Below are 21,870 nucleotides of genomic sequence, written 5' to 3' on the forward strand. Positions count from 1 at the left end.
TTGGCAAAACAACTCCATATAAAAAAAAATCAGGAACGCAAAAATGTATATTATCAGAGATAAACAAAGTGGGAGCTGAGTTTTAAAGATTTTTTTTAGCCACGAGAGTCAGCTTTCTCATCATGCAACCGCTGGAAAGACTAAAGGTGGAGAAAAAAAGCTGCGTTATCAAGCCCCACAGCTGCTGTTGCCCAATCGAGACAGCAGTGGGGAAAGTGGGCTGGGCTGCGCGCCCCCAGGCTTTATAAAACTCCCTCATACATCCGCCTTTGTGCTACACGTTATAAACAAAGCAAAGCTAAAGCGGCAATTTGCGCAGTTTGAAAGAAAAAAGGCTGAAGTTTTGTGGACTTTTTTGGGAAGTGTTCGTCTCCGGACAATCAGCAGTTAAAGCAACAGGTAGGTTTCTGCTCCAAATAGCAAACTTTCCCCCCAAATTTTCATTATTTTATAGAGAACTGCGCGCTTACTTCCTAGTCGCTTTCTCAGCAGGTCTGAACACGTTGTTGCTGTTTGGCACTGAAAACAGCAAAAATGTTGACAGAAATGTTATTCAACTGCAACATTAATAAGAAGTGCATTGCTTTTCCACTTTGTGCGTTTAGGAAGCACATGCAGACTGTGCGTAATTTCGTGCGTAAAATGCGTTTTGGAGACTCCTTTTATCACACTTTGAATCATGTTTTGGAAATACGCGTGCAGTTGATGGCAAGGAGTGGCACTTATCTGTGCAGCAAGCACACAGGTAGCTGGAGCTTCTCAGCCATAGCTCGACATGCTTTTCACACGTGGCACCGAAGGCACGCACACACGCAGAAAACACTAAGCTTTAATGTCTAAATGTCGCAAATATTATTAGGGAAGTAGTTGCATAGCAAATCCTCTTTGCTTTCTAGCCCTAATATTAAGAAAACAAACACAAACATGAGGGGTGGGAGGAGGGGAGCGGGGTGGTGCTTCAGCAGGACGAATCAAAATATGGAAAGATGTTGCTTTAACAAAAATAAACCAAAAAAAATGTATTAATGGAAGCCTGCAAAAAATATAAAGCACATCCTGCCATCAAAAGAAAACTCCACATTGACCTGCTTTTTTTTCTTTGTTTAGAGTCTCGGCTAATTCAAATATTAACAGATACAGTCAAATCCAGCCTTGTGTTAAAGATTATCTCAGTGGATGTGTTGCTTTGTGGTGTTACACTAGAACACCAATAAACCGCAGCAGCTGCTTGAACCAGAGCTTGTGGTGTTTTTCCTTGCTGGTGATCCCTTCAGACCCCCATCATGACCTCCCCTCACCAGCTGATGGTAGCCATGAAGAAACCCACATTTTGATATCTCTTACAGTCAGAAAATGTAGGTCTGGAAGAGCTTAAGTCCAGCAGGCCTGCTGCTGCTGCTGCTGCTGCTGTGGTGATATTTCAGAACCAGGGATTTGACAGATTAAGCGAGTTCCCAAAGATTAGGGAAGCAATCATTGTTTCTGCAGATGGATGCATCAGGCTCGTGGATTTAAAAACTATATGGAGGCAATGGTGGAAGGATGGCCTGGCCTTGATTCTGACTCTCTAAAATTGAGACTTAATGTCCAATTGTAATCAGTACATATGCTACTCTCTCACCTCTCTTTCAACAAAGAGAGAGTTTGAGCTCATGCTGTTTTGTAACTTGGATGTTCTGGCTTAAAGCAGTGTTTCATATCTCTGGATTTACCATAGTAAACAAGCACTAATGTGTTATGTAGTCCTGCACTAGCGCTGTTGTTGTTGTTGTTTTCCTCTGAAGCTCAAAGCACATTATATTGCTGTTAAGTGTAACTTCCCCCCCAAAAAACCTGCTTTTCAGGAATCCGTACATAATCAGGAGAAGTGTGCTTTTTGTAAAGGCTTTAAAAAGTGACACATTCTCATCTCGTAAAGTAGAGGCCTTAAATGCAGTGTTTGTTTACTTCCAAATCTGGATTTAGTGACAACGCAACAAAGCCTACCAGCCACATTTCACAGAGCAAGTATGGAGTTAGTGTTCTTTGGTATGCGTCTGATTTCAGGCTGCATATTTTGGATCATCCCGAATGTATATCCTCCCACAGTTTCCTGTCCACGGTTGCATAACGCAGTCTCACTTCTGCCAGGCCGAAGCTGTTTCACTGAGTGGTTTTGTGTTTCTTTTCCTGCAGCTTGACATCTTTCAAAAAAAAAGTTGGAATAGAGAAACCGCATGCAAGAACTGGTTTGACTTGGTTTTAAAGACAATGTGTGACTGTTGCCAATGACACCAGTGTGCAGAACCCCCCCACCCCCCCACCCCGCTACAGCCGTGACACAAAATCCCTGTGAGAAAAACACACACCTTTTTAGTGTATTTGTTCATGCATTTAGAAGCAAACTAGACTTTCAGATATTTATTTTATTCTTTTGGCTTTCATTATATTTATCTAGATTTGCCTTATTTTCCATGATAGTCTGTTGACATCTGTGAAATCATTACATAAGAAATGTCATGGCAGCAGCACTCCTATCTTGTTGCTTGGGTTTTGGACCTGTGGGGCTAAACTAAAACATCTCCCTCTGTGTGCTGCACTTGGTCAAGTGAAACATTACCTCGCTGATGCAAACAGTCTGCCACACGCCACAGGTGCAAACAGCAGGTGACCTAGTTGTCTCAGCCTTCTGCCCAGCCAGACTGTCTCTGCTGCCAACATGCTAACAGGTGGTGATGGTAGTCGAGTACAGAGGAATTAAGTTAGTTTAGTTACTGAACTCTCTGGTTTTAGTTAAAACAGGCTTAGAGCTTTGCCTCATGTTGACATGTGGATTTGCTTTTCAGATTTTCTGAGCTAAAATGGCCTTCTTTCAGCACTGTGATGATCACAAACATGCCTTCTCTCACATGGCTGTGGAATCTCAGCGGGGGCTGATCTCTTGCCCTCCTCAACAAAGATCCTGCAGTGCACTGGTGGCCATGTTTCAGAAGGCCACAGCAGACAAATGAATCTGTTGTTTGATACTCCTCTTCCTCTGCGCTATTGTGAGATCTGGCTGGCACTGGTCTCCCAGTCAGAAGAGCGTGTGCGTGTGTGTGCGTGTGTGTGCGTGTGTGTGTGCGTGTGTGTGCGTGTGTGTGCGTGCGTGTGTGTGTGTCTAGGGTGTATTCTGCTGGGCAACCATATTTGAAACAGAATGAATCACTGTCTCTACATTACCACCCAGCTCTGACGGCCTCTCTGCAGCCCTGAAGGTTGATTGATTTTTTGTACACAAAGACAAACAGAAAGACGGGGAGCACAAAATGCATTGTGGGAGCCTGGAAAAGAGCAAACATAGTGACTGCATCCAAGCAGAAACCAAAACAAACTGAGGGAAGTGGCAGAATGCACAGAGCTAGGAAGCCAGCGTCGAGCTGAAAAGAAGCTGGGATGTTTTGATGGGAACCAGAGTGTCAGTTGCTTCCTGTATATGGATGTGTGTCTTAGTCTGTCGTGCCCCCCTTCAGCTGGGGGCGAGAAGAGGGCAAACCCCTGGCTCTCAGGAGCCACCAGGCCATTTGGACAAAGAGGCCTCTTTAACTGGCTAATTTCATTTGCATGCAGAGTCGCAGCTTGCCTGCTCCACTCCAACACAGCATCATGAGCCACACAGTTTGGCCTCTCTTCACCCTCCCTCTTCTTCCCCTTTTTCTCTGCCTTTCCAGTCTTTTTGTCTGTGTATCGCTTCTTCTTACTGTTCTGTTTGAACAGGACTTTAGTGTTCGTTTTTTTTTTTTTTAAATACTTGCCCATTCTTGAGACTAATATCAGGGAGGGACTGCTTCAGCTTTGTTAATAATCCACTCCCTTCAAAGTAAATGTGAAGCTGATGTAAGAGTATTTTTCTGCATGTTTCAGCAGCATGCAAATTACTCAGAAATCATAATTCCTCTTTTTCTCTCCATTAGACCTCCCTTTTGTGCGTTGGCTGCCTGCGTACCCAGTTTATCAAATTGTGTGTCCTTTTCAGACGGCGTATTCGTCTCTGATATGGGCTGTTCTCGGGTGTGTCCTTATATGTGATGCGCATGTTGGTGCAAATCACAGCTGCAAGCCTGTTCATGTACACCTTTGTGTGTGTGTACTGGGATACAACAGTTCACATAAAGTAATGGTCTCTTTGACTTTGTACAGATAAGAAACACACCCACCCCAACCTTAAAGCAGTCTATCATTTTATGGTCTGAGCGTCTCAAAGTCTGCCAATACTTGCTTTTAAAAAGAGGCGTGGGACCAGTGGAAAAAGTAAAAGCATTTAGTAAATGTAAAGAACACACTCACTACTTTACTGCAGTTTGACAAAGTCAAATGTTGACCCAAACCTTCTGTTCAAGACATTCTCTTAACATGCCTTTACTTACTTTTACACGGCCATCGTGCTTTTAAAAAGCTCTGAACATCCCATTCTTGTGTAAAAACAGCTACTCACTGATTATTCTGATCTCTCTTTGATACTCAGGCTCTGCACCTCTTTGAAATGGACGACATCCAGGTTGTTGAGTCCAAACCCCTGCTGGTTGACAGGGAACTGCCGGTATGTATGCTGACAAGCCCCAAGTCCAATTCAAAATAATTGTCCGAAATTGTGTTTTGACCTGTTCAAGTGTCGGCACTAGATTGTCGTTTGTCCCTCTGGTTGATTGTTGCTAATCAGAATGAGTACATATTTCAGCTTTACCCACTCAGTATTAATTCCTTATATGTCTGTGTCGTATATTGGTGTCCAAAAACTTCAGGGTCTGAAGTGCAATACAAGTGATATTTTCTAAGGAAAATACAAAGTATATTTAAATCAACCTGTGAGTAATGATATTGTTTTAGGTGTTGTAAGTCTTTAAAGCCTGAAGGCACACAATAAGCTGTTTCTGGAGCAAAATAGACAGTTATGTGAATTAAGTACCTTAAATAATTCACTGACACAGCGCTTTTACAATTCTGTAGCTACTACAGAGAATATTCTTCAGTTATTGATTCTTTGTCTACAATCATGGAGTTGTATAGTTGAAATTGTACTCGTGTTGATGCAAAAAAAAAAAACATTCAACAGGATGATGGCGCCCTCAGGATATTTGATTATGGCGTCTTGCACTGTAACTGCATCAGTTTTTTTGTTTTTTTTCATGACTCTGTTCTCTCCTTTCAGGGCTTGCGAGAGGCTGTACAGCAGCTTGTAGTCAAGGTATGTTTGCAGACACAAGATCTACATCCTGCATTTTTTTTTATTCCCGTCATATTGTAAACTTTGTATAATCAGCTGGCGTTAACAAATGGTTCCAGATGTTGACTGTATGCACACACGCTTTTACAGTGTTTGCTATATTTACTACCATCTAGTGGCCGACAAATAGATATACTCAGGCACTGGTCAACAGAGCTGCTGCAGTGTTTCATGTATCTTGGTGAAGATCTTTCATCTGTTGTGATTTTATTAGGGTAAAAATCTAATCAGGGCTCCACTAATTCGGTCAGATGCTCAGTGATGATGAAACGCATGTCGGACTGGATTTGTATGATGATGCAGAGAATCAGCAGTTTCGCTTTTGCTCTGTAGAACATGCACACAAAAAGTGTAGTGTATTGGTTCCTACTGATTCAAATCAGTTTTACTTTATTATGGCGCAAATTCTACTAAGTAACCTTAAAGCATTCCATGTAGTAAAGGTGTAGACTATGCAACATGACAGTATGACTGGAAAATTTCTGTTGAGCAAGCTCTTATTGACATTCGGATGAAAAAACTTTTCTTTAGAGAGCCTGCCAGCAGAACAAGGCTCATTGGGGTGAGGCCATTAAGAAGTACATGTTCTGTGGCTCTTAAAAATGTAATTAATCTAGTGTGTGTGAGGGTGCAGGTGTTCTACTCTGGCAATTATTGGGGAGGGATGTTTTATCAAGGTCTTTGTATCCATCAAATAGCTGTTTTTTTTGTGGTGAGACCCTGACCTGAGGTACACAAGTCAAGTGTTCTGTAGCAGCTAAGCCTTCAAAAACTGATGACAACAGATTAGTCTAGGGTGACAATGGTGACTTTTTATGTTCAACCACTGGCACGCAAATGCCGTGTTTTCCTCCACTTTGACTTTCATGGACAAACACAAATGGAAGTACACTTACACACACATACATGCTGCGTTGTAGGATTATCCCACCTGAGTAGCCTACGTGCCCTGCGGTGCCCTGCCACAGTAGAGGGAGGGAGGAGTGACGTATAGTGAGTCCCGTACAGTTCGTCTAGTAAACAGGTTGGATGCTTCCTTGGATGTTCCTCCAAAGAAGATCCCATGCAGTCAGAACTGGTTTGGCATCCAAACCACCTAGTAGGTCAATTTGTACTCTGCACCTCCAGGTCAGGTCACTGTTGGACAGCTTCTGTTTTTTTTTTTAATTTAATAGTTAAATCTTGACAGAAAAAAAATCTATTTTGATGAAAATATAGACATTTCTGATTGTGTTACAGCATACATTTAGGGGCAACACTTTTAGCTGGGAAGTTGCGTTCTAAGGCAAAAAGATTAATCTTTGGACTCTGAACTTTTTTGCTCAATTTTGGGCAATATTTGAAACTGTAAACACATTTTCAAAGTCTTGAAAATCAAGAATTTAAATTGTTTCAGCTTAAATGCTGTAACAGAGGTCTATTTTGCCTCAATTTACAAAGGCCTATTGAATTGTTTATAACATAGGGATCGTTCTGTCAAACAGTATTTTTTTTCGTGATTTCCAGTCTGGAGAGACATTGTATGTTTCTTATTTTATCAAATGTTTTCTCCAGATATTTCTAAACAATGGCTGCCGTCTTGCCCTCAGTCATTCATTCAGCATGTTTTCCCGCTGATCACACGTGCCTGCTTTACTCATCACGTTAATTCAGTAGCTCATGCCCCTGTATCTGACATTGGCTGATCCAATTTAGGGATATCCTTATCTAGAATTAGCTTGTTTTGACCAGCCTGCAAGGCACCATGGGAGCCTGGCAGCTTAGGCCAAGTGGTAAGCAGTGGGGGTATAAATGAAGCTTGTGGTGCAGGGCTCAGCAACTTCAGAGGCTTGCCAGCCGTTGGATCTATAGCTCAGGGAGCCACCACTGACTGCAGTTTTTGGTAGCGAGCGGCATTCAACACGTCTTCTGCAAACATGGTTTTGGAGGATCCTGATGTGGAAATGATTGTGGATGAGATTGAAGTCTCTGTGAGTAGACTGAAGGCTTTATTGAAATGTTTCCGCTGAATAATTTCAAGTGGATTTGCAGGGTTTTGCTGGCTGCTGGACGGGGGTTTCTGCCCCTTGTTGCTTCTGCTGTTGAAAAGGTGCAACAATGGAGAGAGTTTAATGTTGTTTATGCTTTCTGGCTCATTGGGAAGAAGGGATTAGAGTTTAATGAGGGGGCAATCTTCGAAATGCAGCTTTGAAGTTGGTTTAAAAATTAAGCCAACCGGCTTCGAATTTTGATGACGGAAAAAAAAAACGTCAACTGGACAAGGCAATGATGAAGCATTGCGTGAAGGAATTAGTGCTGAGTGCATGAAAGAAGATGCTCTGTGTTTAGTAATGATGATAAATGTACTATTTTTTGATGTCTGCTGTCTGGGGTGCACCATACTTCATCATTTAGAAATTAAAAAATGAGTTCCTCAATGTATTTTAACAGCCTTTTCACATAATTTAAATCCACATACTTCTTTCATAAGCTTGGACATTGTTTTGCGTCTATAGGAGCACGATGTGGAGACTCCTCATGGAAGACTTCACTGTACGATGAAGGGGGTTCCCAAGGGTGACAGGCCAGTCATCCTCACCTTCCATGACATTGGACTGAACCGTAAGCTTGGCTCCTTGTTCAGCTCAGTCAAGGCGAAACATCTGTTGTTGTTGTTCTTCAAGCCTGGGGTGTTTTGAATTACCGTACAACATGTGATTAAGTTCATCAAGTTAACTTTATACTGTTATGTCCCTTACATTACACTATCTAAACTCCTCCAGTGTTACAGACAGATTTTTATGAGAGAGGTAAATCTGTCATAGGGAGGGAACATCTGCATGTTCTAGATAAACCCTCCAAGTCTTGCACATATTTTCAGGTTTTTCAGGTTATTAGAGGTCTTTTCTTCCCCTCAGTCAGCGATCACTCATCCACCTCCTCCTCCTTCTGTTTGTTCCCTTTTTTTCTTCCTGTTATCCAGACAAAACCTGCTGGGACACGCTCTTCAACCATGAGGACATGTCAGAAATCATGCACCACTTTGCTGTGTGTCATGTTGACGCCCTGGGACAGCATGAGGGAGCTAACACTTTTTCCACTGGGTGAGCCAAGCCCACTGTCCCAAACACACATTAGATATATGTTAAGTAGTCTGCAACTTTGGACTTAACAGGTAGATCACTGTGCATGTACTTAAGGCGACCTAATTTGACGAGTGTGTAGTGGGGACAGTGTTTATCTTGTTCCCTAATCTCTGCTTTGATGGCGGGACTTTGCCTCACTTCAGCGCTACCTGAACACTGTGAAAACCGATATATGCTGATGGCAATAAGGAGCAATTATACATGTGATTAGATAGTGGATTTTATTGGTTTGTAACAACAGGGTGTTTGTTCCCCAGATATGAGTACCCATCTATGGACCAGCTGGCTGAGACTCTTCCACTGGTGCTGAAGCACTTTGGGTAAGTTGAGCTGCAGTTTTCACCCCAACAGCTCACTTTCACATTTAAGATCTTTTCTAACCGGTTGTTCTAACAGTATTCTTGTATCTTTGTGCTCACCAGCCTGAAGAGTGTTATCGGAATGGGCATCGGAGCCGGGGCCTACATTCTGACCAGGTTTGCTGTAAGTTCACCCCCCTTGCTTCATAATCACGCCTCATAATTTGAGTTTTAATCAATCTGGGATTAGCAGAGCCAGCTAATGTGCTGCTGCTTTTTTTCGCTGATTTTGGCAATATAGCCCTGCTTATTGCTTGAGCCTGCTGAGCCACGAAAGCCTCAGGAATGTACTAGATCAGCTCAACACGAACACTGTGCTCAATAGGAAGTCTCGCCGTGTTGGCACAAGGCTGACAGAGACGCAAATTTTAACTCCTTGCAGCAGCCTTCTCTGCAGCCAAGACTACATTATTGTATATTGTGGCACAGTACATTTTATTTAACATTCATTTAACAGGGAATTCCTCTTTCAAACTGAGGACATTTAGATTTAACATCTATCCTGACCAAGACTTGCACCAAATATGAGTACAAAATCCATCAGTCACAAGTAAGCAGATGCAGTCGTGCTAAATTTCATCCAGCAATTTAAATGTCACCTTGAAATGGTCTGAGAGCAGTAAAGACTCTAAAATACCCAAAACAGTGACGACCACAATGAAGAGCACCTATATATAAATTTTTTTACATTAATTTATCCATGTGCAGCATTTTATAGTGTTTTACAGTAAGAAACAACAAAAATAAATGCCATGCTTCATGTGTTTTAGCTGGACTATCCAAACATGATGGAGGGCCTGTTGCTCATCAACATCAACCCATGTGCTGAGGGATGGATGGACTGGGCAGCACACAAGGTAACAACAAATCCACATTACCAGAAACCTAACTAATAGCTTCATACGTTGCATTAAAGTTTCAATCTGATTTTTCTGTCTGATTTTAGATCAGCGGCTGGACCCACGCCATGCCGGACATGATCATCACCCACCTCTTTGGAAAGGTACAGATTTAAATCTAAATTTACTAACTCTGTAAATTGGAGCTAAGTTTCTAGTATTTTTCAGGTCCTGTTGAGCTAAATGATTTTTGCTTTAATCCCTGCAGGAGGAGATCCACCACAACCAGGACTTAATTGCGACATACCGCCACCACATCATCAATGACATGAACCAGTTTAACCTGCATCTCTTTGTCAAGTCCTATGAAAGGTAACCACAACAAAAGCTAACATAAAGTGAAAGTAGGATTTGTTTAAGATTTCTGATGCGTTAACTGTGGTGTCTCTTTACAGTCGAAGGGATTTGGAAATCGAGAGACCGGTCCCTGGAAGCCACGTCAGAACCCTCAAGTAAGTTGTCATCGAGGTGCATCACTTTATTTCAAATGATAATATAATTTCTAATGTTTGATCAACATTGAATTTCCGCCGTTCTTTTCTCCAGGTGCCCTTCTCTGCTGGTGGTTGGCGACAGTTCTCCTGCTGTGGAGGCTGTGGTGAGTTGAGCCTTTTAAAATGAGTCTCTAATGCTAATGAATAGACTTCCCACCACCGTTAGCACAGTTAACTTGCCCTGGACGTGTTTTCCATTCGCTTCAGTCGTCTGTTTAAGCCCAAGAGATATGCAAGATTAAACGCATGAGGACAACATGTCTTATGCAAGGACAGTTTTAGGAACAAAAATCTAGTGATGCAGAGGGGTTTTAATCTGTTAAAGTTGAGAGATTTGAGTGACTGTTGACCCAAATCTCCCAAAGAGCTTTACTGGTTTGTATTTATTACCTTTTAAGTTGAATGCAATATGGCCACACATCATAAGAGGTTTTACTTAATAGATGTCTTTGAATTGTACCTACAGGTTGAATGCAACACCAAGCTGGACCCAACAAAGACTACACTGCTCAAGGTGAGTGAACCGTTTCTGCCCCTGTCCCACCTCCTGTCCCATATTCTGATTCAGATTATAATAGCCTTGATGGAAACGCGTCAGTGGATAAGATTCCAGTGGCTCAGCATTTACCTGGTGACTTATTAACTGGCTGTATGACAGCTGAATGCGTCCTCACAGGCGACGTGCTGTGACTGACCTACTTACGTTGGCCTATGGCAACCTTTAACGATCCACAAGCCAAAGCAAATGGCCGTTGAACTCACAATGGGTGCCATTTATTGGGGTTAAGTGTTCAGGGTCTAGAGGAACACTGATTGGAGGCAGCAGGGACAAGGTGTTGTGTTCAAATGGGGCATGCTGAACATAATGGGGGGCAATGGCTTGTGTCCACTGTCGTGCAAATGTACAACATGCTAAACTCTAATGGCCTCTTTTGTGTTTTCCCTCCTTTCTCCAGATGGCTGACTGTGGCGGCATGCCCCAGGTTGACCAGGTGTGTATATCTGTTTGTGTGTAAGAGAAAAGAGGGGGAAAAAAAAACAAGCTCTGGGAGGCATTAATGTTGTAGAGCAGGCTGGACAGGGCCAGATAATCTGCACAGAGGATCAGGTGGAGGGGGTAGATAGCGTAAGAAGGTAGCACATAAGAGCATTAACAAGTAGCAGACATGGACCACAGTTGTCAGGTTGTAATCCTCCGTGTTGCACAGCACCTGCTCGTAGCAGCTGTCATATCTCAGATCCAGGGCAGAGAGCTACTGGATGAGAGAGAGGCCGAGTTTCAGTGTTATGTAAACAAGTGTGATAATTAATGATAAGAGGTCTGATTATCTGTATCTTTGCGTTTTTTGTTTTTTTTTTTTTCCTCTGCAGCCTGCCAAACTGACGGAAGCTTTCAAGTACTTCATTCAGGGCATGGGATACAGTAAGTGTTCAAGATGCTCAGTTTTATTACTTTGTCTGCAGCGCTGTGCTTGAGTACGTTAAGGTTAAATTTGCCTTTGACAACAGATAATTTTCTTAATCTTGCACTGTAGCAATGCATGGTACTGTAAGTGTTTGTGGACTTTACACTGTTGAAGATGAGTTTTCTGCCACCTTGTGGTGAGATGAGGGTATTGAGTTAGTGTTAGAAAATGCTGTAAATGTCTCATGTATTTATTTTTCATGCAGCTTGTACTCAGTCTAGTGATGGTTTAAATATTAAATGTAGTACAGAGTGCACTCAGAACATTCGAGGATGAAGTGTTTAGATTTTTTTACATGGAATAATATACGCTTAAAGTAAAAGTAACCATTTGATAATTACTGATACATTCATATGTAAAATTGAATATTTTGTCCCTCATAATGGGTTTTTAAAAACATTTATCTGCAAAATGACTGCTACCTCTAGCTGTTGGATTATTATAGTGACTTATAGTGCAACATTCCCTTCTTTAAAGTTGCAGTTTAAAGGAAACGAATAGAGTTGCATGAAATGAAAACGCTCAAAACTGTTCTTCCTCCTCTTCCCTCAGTGCCCTCTGCCAGCATGACCCGTCTGGCCCGCTCCCGCACTGCCTCCGGCTCCAGCGTCACCTCCTTCGAGGGCAACCGCTCCCGCTCCCACACCAGCGAGGGAAACCGCTCCCGCTCGCACACCAACGAGGGCAGCCGCAGCCGCAGCCACACGGCCGACGCTCAGCACGCCCAGCATGCCCAGCACGCCCGCCCCCACACGGACGCCTCCACGGACGGCACGGCCAACAACAGCGTGGACCAAGCTGTTCCCAAGTCCACTGAAGTGTCCTGCTAAGTGACCCTCCATTTGCCAGACAACTCCTCCAGCCCCTCCAAAAACCACTCAAAGTCCCTTCGGTTTGTGCTGCGCTGTCTCTAATTCATTCTTAGAGAAAGACACTAAAGATTGCAGACCTGGAGTTGTAAAAACGCACAATGGACACTCACCTGCACACTATTCAGTGCAGCTGAGATGCCCCAATTTGAAAATATGTCTTACTGAGTAGGAGGTGAAGGTCAACTGTCTGCGTGATTTGTCATCTTGAGGGATTCAAACTACATCTGAACAGAAAATGTTTCAGGTATTTAGGTGAGAGTGTAATTAGAGACAATGCAGCACTTGGGGACACCGAAGCAGAGAATGTCGGAGAAAGCTGTGGCTACGAGTACACCAGCTTGTAATGTATCTCTTATACATAATAACAAATTAATTTCCACCTCAGCGTTCTCCCGTCGTGTTTTTATCCATTTTTACCGTATTGACACAGCTTTCTCATACATACCTGACTCTAAATGTCTGTTTTTCTGTTCTTACTGTAATTGTCTGATCATTTATTCTTTTTTTTTCTTTCTCCATGTCCGAAGTGTTGTCGTTTGTACGTAGGAGCAGATTTGTAGATGTGGAAAGAGAATGGGGAGGCACTAGGATAAATTTAAAAAAAAATGGCTGTTTGCCTCAAATTACGTATGTAACTTTGAAAATTAAGGGACAAACTTCAAGTATATCATATATATATATACAACTGATAATATTGTTTTATCCTGCATCTTGATTCCATTTTCCTCGAGTTTGTCTGTTAGTGAAACGATTTTCTATATCGGCTCACAGATGAAATCCGATTTTAATCTATCATTTCAGGAATAAAGTGATCAATGTTAGTAGATTCCATTGAGACTATGCTTCATCTGTAATCAAGAATCTGAAATACAAATCTGAAAGCTTTAACATTGTATGCTTTATTAATAGATCATGGCTTCAGACAAAAAAGTTTCCTTTTTTTTTTTTTTTTTTGTTAAATGATGATTTCTATGCAATCAAGCACAAAGGAACAAAGATGTGCCATGGAATTGTTCACTTTATAGAAGCGATGCTCCTATGTGGTTGTGGATTTATTTTTTTCTGGGTGAGTGAAGAGATAGAGGTCCACATGTTAACATGAGGATAGCCATAGAACTTACCCGACACCGTCTACTCCTGTATTTTACTTTGTAGAACACATACACAGCTTTGTAAAGATGCGATGCACAACCGTCTAATGCTGTAGAAAAGCATTAAAATGACATAACAGTTTGTATTTATTAAAAAAATGACAATAAAAAACTTGTAACAGATCTTCCCTGATTGTCATTCTTGCTTATTTGGTAATGGAGTCTTAAAAATAAGGCTTCATCTTTGGTATCTTACTCCATCTCCATTTTTTTTTTAAACAAAATGCATAAGAAACTATCCACAAGTATTATCTAGTTAGACTTGTGAGTTCAAAGACTGGCGTCCCAAGAATGACAGATATGCTATTACATATGAAAAAAAGCCACATAAATAAATTAAACCTTCAATATTTCACATGCTCTGTTGAATATTTTCATTTACAAGAGTTCTTCAGAATGCCCCCCATGCTCTATGAATCCATTCTGGAGACGTATATATTTCATATTTACAGATTTTTCCAATAGGAAAAAAGACCGTAAGAAAATCCCTTGTACATGATCACACTCATTACAAATACAAAACACTGCATAAGAAACAGAAGTTGGGAGGGGGGAGAGAAGAAAAAGAAGTCGGGGGGGGGGGGATAAAGCGAGGTTGTTCCTCCAAGCAGAGAGCACAACAGACACGTCACTTCTTAGTTCACGACCTCGGGGTAACCATAGTAACTCTCCAACTCGGCAAAGATGTCATTAGGGTTTTTGCAGCTGAGGTTGCAGAAGCAGGCTTGAACCCACATCATCTTCCAGGTGAATCCCGTCCCGTTAGGGCACTCGAACTCCACGTCGATGGTCTTGGACTTGTACGGGATGCAGCAGCGCTCGTCAGTGCAGACTCCACAGTATTTGGGCCTGTACTGCTTCTTGCTGGTGCAGCCGGAGATGGTGAGGTTGGAGGGCTGATCTTCCCTGTAGATGTTCAGACATTTCTTTCCAGGCTGAGGAAGGAAAAGATGTTTTGAAGTCTGGGAACACTGAGGTAATATCAGTTTTATTGTTGTCTGACTGCTTAAAATGCTGGATCTTTACCTTGATGTGTTTGGTGATGTCGACCTCACACGGCCGCAGGTTGCAGAGACGAGACTCTTTGACCAGCTCACATTGCTCGTTGGCGTTGGAGATCCTCATGGACAGGCCGCGGCCACAGGTCTTAGAGCAGGGGCTCCATGAGGTAGTCTGGGTAATGCAGTTTTTGTGCCAGCTCCTGGTCTCAGCTGGATAGGCTGCGTCAGCAGAGACAGAAAAGTGAGGTAAATACATCATGTCATGTGTAAACACATTATTTATGGCTTTTAAAAGCTTGGATCCCTGTTGCTCTCCATTACTGTGCTTTGTCTAGTGAACAAATATGAATATTAAATATTAAACATAATTGTCAACACAGTTTTTAGTAAGAAACTTAAATTCAACAGAGTTGATTTCTTGGTCAAGAGATTAAATTGGAGCCATGTTTTTTGGACCAGGAATCTAAAACCCAGCTGGAACCAGAGAACTGTTTGTGCTTTTGCTGGAAAAATCACAAACAATTATTAGATTATCAAAATACAGCAGTTGCACATCAATTCCTGGTACTAACTAATCATTTTCACCGCCATGTGTTCAACAGGTTGCATTCTAAACAAAATGAATATCACTGACAAAGAGAATTCTGTGCATTGTCTCGCTTCCATTTTGATTCAGCTGTTTCTTTATTTGTGATGTTTGAGAACACGAGATGCAAAGTAACACTGCATGCCTTTTGCACTGCATCTGCTTCTAATCTAAATTGTTAAACAGAGTCTGCCCAGTCGTCTGGATCTAATTTGTTTCCTTATGCAACACAAAGAGATCTTCGTTCACATTCTTGCCTCCGCAGCACTGCTGCACCAAATGACTGGAAACTGAACATGACCCAAAAAACAGTGTGAGGGCTTCCACAGGAAAGGATCGGTCTGTTACTGCACACACACACACACACACACACACACACACACACACACACACACACACACACACACACACACACACACACACACACACACACACACACACACACACACACACACACAAACACTCAGACAACAGCACATCCAAACCTCATGCTCCTCCTGGACCGCATGTACTCAAATAACCACTTTGTGAGAGCCAATTTCCAACCCAGCTGCCTCTATTTTACCTCACAAAATCCTGTGTTTTTAAATAAAAAATACATACATTACTGCTGTACCACTAATTTCTTAGCAGAAATATTCAACATTTTGAGACTGTCAAAAGTTTTGAGACAGGTTCTCATTTATTTGAATGAGAAAGTGTCTCAAAACTTTTGACAGGGGGTGTATGAAGTCAATAAGAGCCTTTGTATGTACATGTCTGCATTCCCTGACCCCTTAGAGCCATATTCCTATTTTTGTACAGTGTTATCCAGAGAATTCCATCTATTCGTGCAAATTTTAAGAAGTCCTTTAACCTGATGGTTAGTTTGCATAATCGTAAAGTAATGATGTTGTGTCTGATTAATGAAGAGCCAATAAAATCCAGATCAAAGTGAAGCATTTCGGAGAAAACTTCACTTTGACTTTCAAGCTCGACTTCATTGAGCTGGAGGGACATCAGGGGATTTTTCAGTGACAAAAAACAACAACAACAAAGCTGCACCAAGCAACCAGACATTCTGCACTCCACCAACTATCCACAGTACCCTCTACTGCATGTCGTGGCGCTGTCTTGCGCCCTCTCTTGGGTTCGTCACAGATCCACTGCTCGCAGCACATTCCCCGGACTTTAACCCGCCGTGGGGTTTGGCACCACACTCGGGGAGGCTGGGACTCGGTGCACAGCGCCACACAGCCGATGGCACCGTTCACACACACACACTGGTATTTGCAGCTGGGCTTGAAGCTCTGCCCGTTACGGTAGATCACACCGTCGTGCTCACAGCCGGTCCCCACCATATCTGACAGAGAGGGACGACAAGCAGCCACATATTACAAAGACATGGAGGCGAAACTGCAAACACGTGGAAGCTTGGAAGTCTGTGGTGCTGTTAGGCTGAATTGTGTTATACAGAGGGATGTTTCTGTTAAATTAGGCTTTCCTTGTTGATAGACAGCACATGAAGTGGACAAAGCAATAGAAACATCTGTCAATATAATGCAAAGCAGTTCAACAGCATCACAAAGTGGGGCTTCCTAAATGATCATACAGTCAAATTAACATCTTTCTCAAAGAGTTCTGATGAAAAGTGTACATTCTGAGCTTCATAAAGGTTGGATTCATTGGAGGACTGCTGTGTTAGTTTTAGGTAAACTGGCAACTGGGTGGATATTAAAGTTCTGGCATTTACAGCCTTAATTGTTTAAAATGAAAATGCCATTTTAATACCAAACAACAGAGCAACCAAACCCTCAAATGAGTTAATAATGTTTTTGTTTGTTTATATGTTTGCTTTTACAAGCAGCACCATAAATTTCATCACAGGGAAAGCATTTCCCCTTTCCGCTTTGGAGAAAATACAGACGTGTGCAGAGCATATGCAGCAACGATCACCATGAATGAATTAAAGAAAAGAAGCCACTGCATTTACAAAGTATGCTTAATGGGTGGCAAAATAAATGATCAGTAAAAAAAATCAGAAATATATTTAATGAGAAATTTAACTGGCAACTTCTCAGTTTAAAGATGACGTACCATGATCACATGATTATTTGCATTGCAAGTGTTGGCTTCGTTTTCGCAAGTCACACTTTTAGTAATGTGCATATCGCAATAGTTTAAAAAGTGACAGGCGGCTGTGAATCTACACAGCCAGCAGAGATGCTGTAAATAAGCAAGTGATCTTTATAATACTAAGAAACATTTGTTTGCTTGTGTTGAGACTTGGATATCATTTCTATCACAACAACTAAAATTCTGGTTTTGGAGGTCAAAAAGTCACTTTGATATGTGGTTTGTAACTTTTGCCACTGTATTTAAAGCATCATTTTAATTTTTTCATCTGTTTATTTATTTATTAGCTTTAGATTCAGCAGGTGTCACGGCAGCAAACGAAAAGCTGCACACTAACATCTTCATGCAATTACAAACTAGTAACACAGACGAAATCACAATAATGATGCAAGAGGCTGCATTGAAATGTAACATTCTGACAAATAGCACCTGCACCGTTACCATGGCAACCCGAGTTTGTAGAGCAGCAGACACCTGATCTACTCAAATCCAATCTGGATACTGCAGTGTGAACAATGAAGCTGACTTGCAACATTACAAACTGAACAGAGATTTTCTTGCTGTGTTTGTTTCTGTGAGTGACACTTACATGCACACACTCCTTTTTCGTACCTAGGCTTGTCCGAGCTGTAGTCACAGTACAGTCCCTTGTGGTAGTCGCAGGTGTCCGCCTCGTTGCACACCTCGCCCACCTGCCGGGCGCAGGTCTTGCAGCAGTCGCAGCCGTCCATGAGGAGGCTCACACCCGGCGGGCACTTGGGGGTGACCTCGGGACACTCGCAGGGCCACTTGCAGTACTGCGTGCGGTTGTACGAGTCTGCAGTCGGGGACATGGTGGCGGTGGCAGGCGGCATGGCAGTGGAATTCAGGGAGTAGGCCTGTAGGGAGCAAAAGGGACAGAATATAAGTGAAACAAGCCTTTAAAGCATCTGAGATCAACAGGTTGAACACCAGTTTCCTTTAAAACAGACAATAGGCAGGATGTGCAGCCATTTTTTTTTGTGCATCACTTTAATGTAAAATAAAGTCATAAATTGGGCAGAGGTATTGTGCCTGAATGAATGAGTGAAAACTGAGGCTTCTGTAGCTGTTTCACTGTGTTTTGCCATTTTTATGGCATGAAAGGCATTTGACCCCTTGTGGAGGTAGTCATTTTAACATCTTTAATCCTGAATTCCTTCATTTCTAACTCTCTTTGGTAACCCCGTCTCACTAGGAAACTCCTCTGACAGGTCTCAGATCCATCATTTACTCACTTCTGCTTCACTGGCTGCTAAAATTCAGTTCAGTTACATTTCTATAGCTCCAATTCACAGCATTAATCATCTTCACATAATAAGGTCAAGACCTTAGAATATTATAGAGAAACCCAATGATTTCCTTTGAGCAAGCACTTGGCGACAGCAGGGAGGGAAAACTCCCTCGTGGTCATGCTGTGCAATAAATTAAATCAGGCTATAAAAATGAATTAAACACCCAGCGGAGATAATCTTATTAAATCAATGTCGGGGTCCAGTTTTGTACGTACTTAACACTGGTGTTCTATCACCACATTTAAAATCTACAACTGTGCTGAACAGTTGCAAAATCCTGCCAATGAAACTTAATTTCTCCCCCCTCAGTGTGTTTTGACTCCTACAAGCTGCTCCACGTCGCCAAGATCACACAGTAAAGAGCTTTGCAGCTCTTAAAAGCAGATGTTCTCCCTGCAACAGGCCACATGAGGCACATTAACAGCCCACTGCCTGGAGATTACAGTTGGACAGTAGAGTCTCAGCTGAAGAAACTTTTTGATTTAAGACGTATCTTTCAACAACAAGCACTGCACGCAAGAGTCGAAATTAAATTCTTCTTGTTTTGGGAACAGGGTGTGGTGGAGAAAATGCCAAAAAAACGGTCTCTGGGTTGTCGTTTCGTGAGGGAGACACTGCAGCTTCCTTTTTATGGGGAAAGCCACATTACATTTCTGCTCGCACAAAACTTCACATTGTTGAAGCCTGAACTGCATTTTTCATCAACAATCCACTAAATGTCATCCCGTTTTGCGGTAATAAAAAGATCATGAAGCATCTTTATGAATGAGACACACTGAAAGTTGTTGCGAAACCCACGTCCATCACAATTACCACAGAGCGACCAGGCCAAAACAAGAAGCCACTGCAGGTCCCGTATTGCCTGTATGCTCATAGATCATAACTAACCCATATTCTTAGAGCAGCAGAGCGCTTAAGTGAGAAGCACGTGATCCATAAAAGACACACATACACATGGATGCACACTTAATCCACAATTAATTGTGAGGCGTACCCTGTTTGTCATCTTCCTGAGCTTGGTCTCAGCACTTCAGTGGAATTTATGCTCATATTAATAACTGCTCTGTGCGGTGCTGAAAGCTAATGCAGATAAATGAGCTTTAATCGCCGCTGTGCCACTAAGCCATTCCTCAGAAGAGTTAATCTAGCCCGCAGCCAGTGGGGTAATTTGCAGAGGAAAAACAAATATCAAAACTGGCACAGGCGCTCTAATGTAGATCACAGAGAGGTAGCTGCTTCACAGGATAATTATGAAAACATGGCCTTAATGTCATTGTGCTGTACTGAATGGGCTGGCTAAGCAAACACTAGGCTTAATGCAATCATCATTCTTGAAATCGTTTATCTTCGCAGACTAAATTCTGCATTATTTCATTAAGGAAATATTTAATCACTGTCCAAAAAAAGCGCGCTAATGACTCAGAGGAAGAGATAATTTAAGGAAGAAAGATAGTTTGTTGATCTTGTAGATATGTGTGACACAAGGAAGGAATCCCATCCTCTTTTTTTGATGTTTTCTCAGTAGCGAGAGGTGACAAGCACTTTGCTTCCTGTCAGCCTTTGGCCATGTCAGATGATCTGTAGAAGCTTCCAGTGATTCACCTATCCTCAGGGGAGAGGAAAATGTGTGAAAAAGAACTCTTATCCAAATAATGCAAGGAGAAATGGTCACTCAGGCACTGCTGTTTATAAATTCTGTCTGAAAGATATTTAAATGTAAAATGTTTAACTACACGAGTGGAAAAAACTACATCAGCGGCACTCTTCAGGGAAAAATGCATCACAAATATTAAACGCCTTTTGGAGAGAAAGCATAATTTGATATTTGTTACAGTTGTTATACAAGGCTACCACTTGCTAAATACCATTAGAACTAGCAAAATGAATAACAACACAATATTTAAAGAAATAATAGAATAATCCTTCATACATATACTGAGACCAGATCACTGTTTTTACTTCTTCTTTTAATCCAATTGGTTTCCAAAAGTTGCCCACAGACTGATACATCTATTTTATGAACTGAGAAATAGATGATGGGTGGAAAATAAAAGAAAACAGATGAAGCCAATGTAGAAGCAGTTCCACAAATGACCACAAAGTGGCAGTAAAATATAACAAAATGGACCCACAGGGTGACAACTGCCAGCATCTCACACTGCAACTTCTAACCAAAGAATTAAGGACAATGATAGATGATACCAGAGAGATTTAAGGGGGTAATCAGACCAGTAAGTCTTTACAATTAAAGAAAAAAGAAAAAATAAGGAAAACTTGATTTTTTGGGGGGGATGGCCTTATGAAGAACAACTGTGGAAGGATGTGCAAAGAGGAGGAAAAATGCAAACAACAAACCCAAAAATTGAAGCATACATCCCTACAGGAAAAATCAAGATTATATTGAATAATATTAATTGAACATTTACGTGGTTTCTATAAATCCTACATTGAACACATTCCAATAGGAAAATCTAAGTATTCTGTAGTTATTAAAGGAAAAAGTCCCTAAAATCTACTGTAAAGCACCACAAACAAACACACTGCAAGCCTCCATAGGAAGTTGCCAATTTCATTTTTTTTAATTATGCTTTATGATTTTTATTGGGGTACATATTTCCAGTCTAATCCACCTGGCTGATCTCTTGCATCGCATACATGAGTGAAATATCGCGCATTAAAAATGAAAACAATGTGAGAAATGTCTCCTCCATCCCACCTGTTGAATCCCAGCTGCTGTTAGAATCCACAACAGGAGCCAACTCATCACTGGTGAGGGACCGCACATGCATTGAATCCAGAAGTGAGCTCGGGTCTTTAAACGCACCACACGCAGCAGTCCGCAGGTGAGCTACATCCTCGTCCCCTCCACGACATCTCGGCGCCCCTCGAGTCTGCGTCCGGAGCTGCGCTGACAGCCTGTTAAAGAGTCCGGGCTGACGTAAGGTCTGAAGGGACGCATTCTTCTGACAGGGGACGGTTTCGTCTCCTTCCCTCCGCTCCACTTTCACCCGATCCTCCTCTTCAGAGCATTGGCAGCCTCGGTGCTTTGGGCGGGTCTGGAGGATCCGATGGAGGGACTCTGTGACGCTCCTCTGCTGCTCCACTTCTGATTAAAGGACACATCTGTATGTTTTCTACTCCACTTACACAAAACATCCCTCTTCTACATAATGGAATCTCTTCTAGATTTAATTGTAAGAAGTAGGAAACACAGTCTAAGATTATCATTGAAGCCAGAGGCAAAATG

At 42.0% G+C, this 21,870-nt stretch overlaps 2 protein-coding genes across 4 annotated transcripts in view; one reads left to right on the plus strand and one right to left on the minus strand.

Annotated features, from left to right (window-relative positions):
• Window positions 1-254: 254 nt before the first annotated feature.
• ndrg1a (N-myc downstream regulated 1a) lies at window positions 255-13,731 on the plus strand. Of its 2 annotated transcripts, XM_022202829.2 has the most exons (16): window positions 255-399; window positions 4,484-4,558; window positions 5,168-5,203; window positions 7,738-7,843; window positions 8,205-8,325; window positions 8,625-8,687; window positions 8,790-8,850; window positions 9,497-9,583; window positions 9,673-9,729; window positions 9,834-9,937; window positions 10,021-10,077; window positions 10,172-10,223; window positions 10,586-10,633; window positions 11,076-11,111; window positions 11,491-11,542; window positions 12,138-13,731. In XM_022202829.2, exons 2-16 carry the CDS (start codon window positions 4,502-4,504, stop codon window positions 12,413-12,415), a joined length of 1,215 nt encoding a protein of 404 aa, XP_022058521.1. In that variant the 5' UTR covers window positions 255-399; window positions 4,484-4,501; the 3' UTR covers window positions 12,416-13,731. The 2 variants fall into 2 exon arrangements, with proteins under 2 accessions (XP_022058521.1, XP_051811275.1); XM_051955315.1 differs by lacking the exons at window positions 255-399; window positions 4,484-4,558; window positions 5,168-5,203 and adding an exon at window positions 7,053-7,212.
• Window positions 13,388-21,870, minus strand: part of ccn4a (cellular communication network factor 4a) — a 34,770-nt gene continuing 26,287 nt past the window's right edge. Inside the window, exons 2-6 of one of the 2 annotated variants that reach the window (XM_022202830.2) lie at window positions 21,340-21,729; window positions 17,900-18,188; window positions 16,283-16,537; window positions 14,635-14,828; window positions 13,388-14,543 (exon numbers count right to left, since the gene is read on the minus strand). In XM_022202830.2, the coding sequence (XP_022058522.2) occupies window positions 14,244-14,543; window positions 14,635-14,828; window positions 16,283-16,537; window positions 17,900-18,188; window positions 21,340-21,408 (1,107 nt within the window). In that variant the 5' untranslated portion in view covers window positions 21,409-21,729 and the 3' untranslated portion in view covers window positions 13,388-14,243. The remainder of the gene's footprint in view (window positions 14,544-14,634; window positions 14,829-16,282; window positions 16,538-17,899; window positions 18,189-21,339; window positions 21,730-21,870) is intronic. The other variant, XM_051955316.1, reaches the window with a different exon arrangement.

This window comes from Acanthochromis polyacanthus, chromosome 11, assembly GCF_021347895.1.
Source record: "Acanthochromis polyacanthus isolate Apoly-LR-REF ecotype Palm Island chromosome 11, KAUST_Apoly_ChrSc, whole genome shotgun sequence".
Taxonomy (NCBI): domain Eukaryota; kingdom Metazoa; phylum Chordata; class Actinopteri; family Pomacentridae; genus Acanthochromis; species Acanthochromis polyacanthus.

What these genes read in the sequence shown, in the direction of transcription:
- ndrg1a (XM_022202829.2), top strand. Translation starts at nt 4,502, where the DNA reads ATGGACGACATCCAGGTTGTTGAGTCCAAACCCCTGCTGGTTGACAGG. An exon ending in ACATTCTGACCAGGTTTGCT is followed by an intron (nt 8,851 to 9,496) that starts GTAAGTTCACCC and finishes CATGTGTTTTAG; the next exon opens with CTGGACTATCCAAACATGAT. An exon ending in TTTGTCAAGTCCTATGAAAG is followed by an intron (nt 9,938 to 10,020) that starts GTAACCACAACA and finishes GTCTCTTTACAG; the next exon opens with TCGAAGGGATTTGGAAATCG.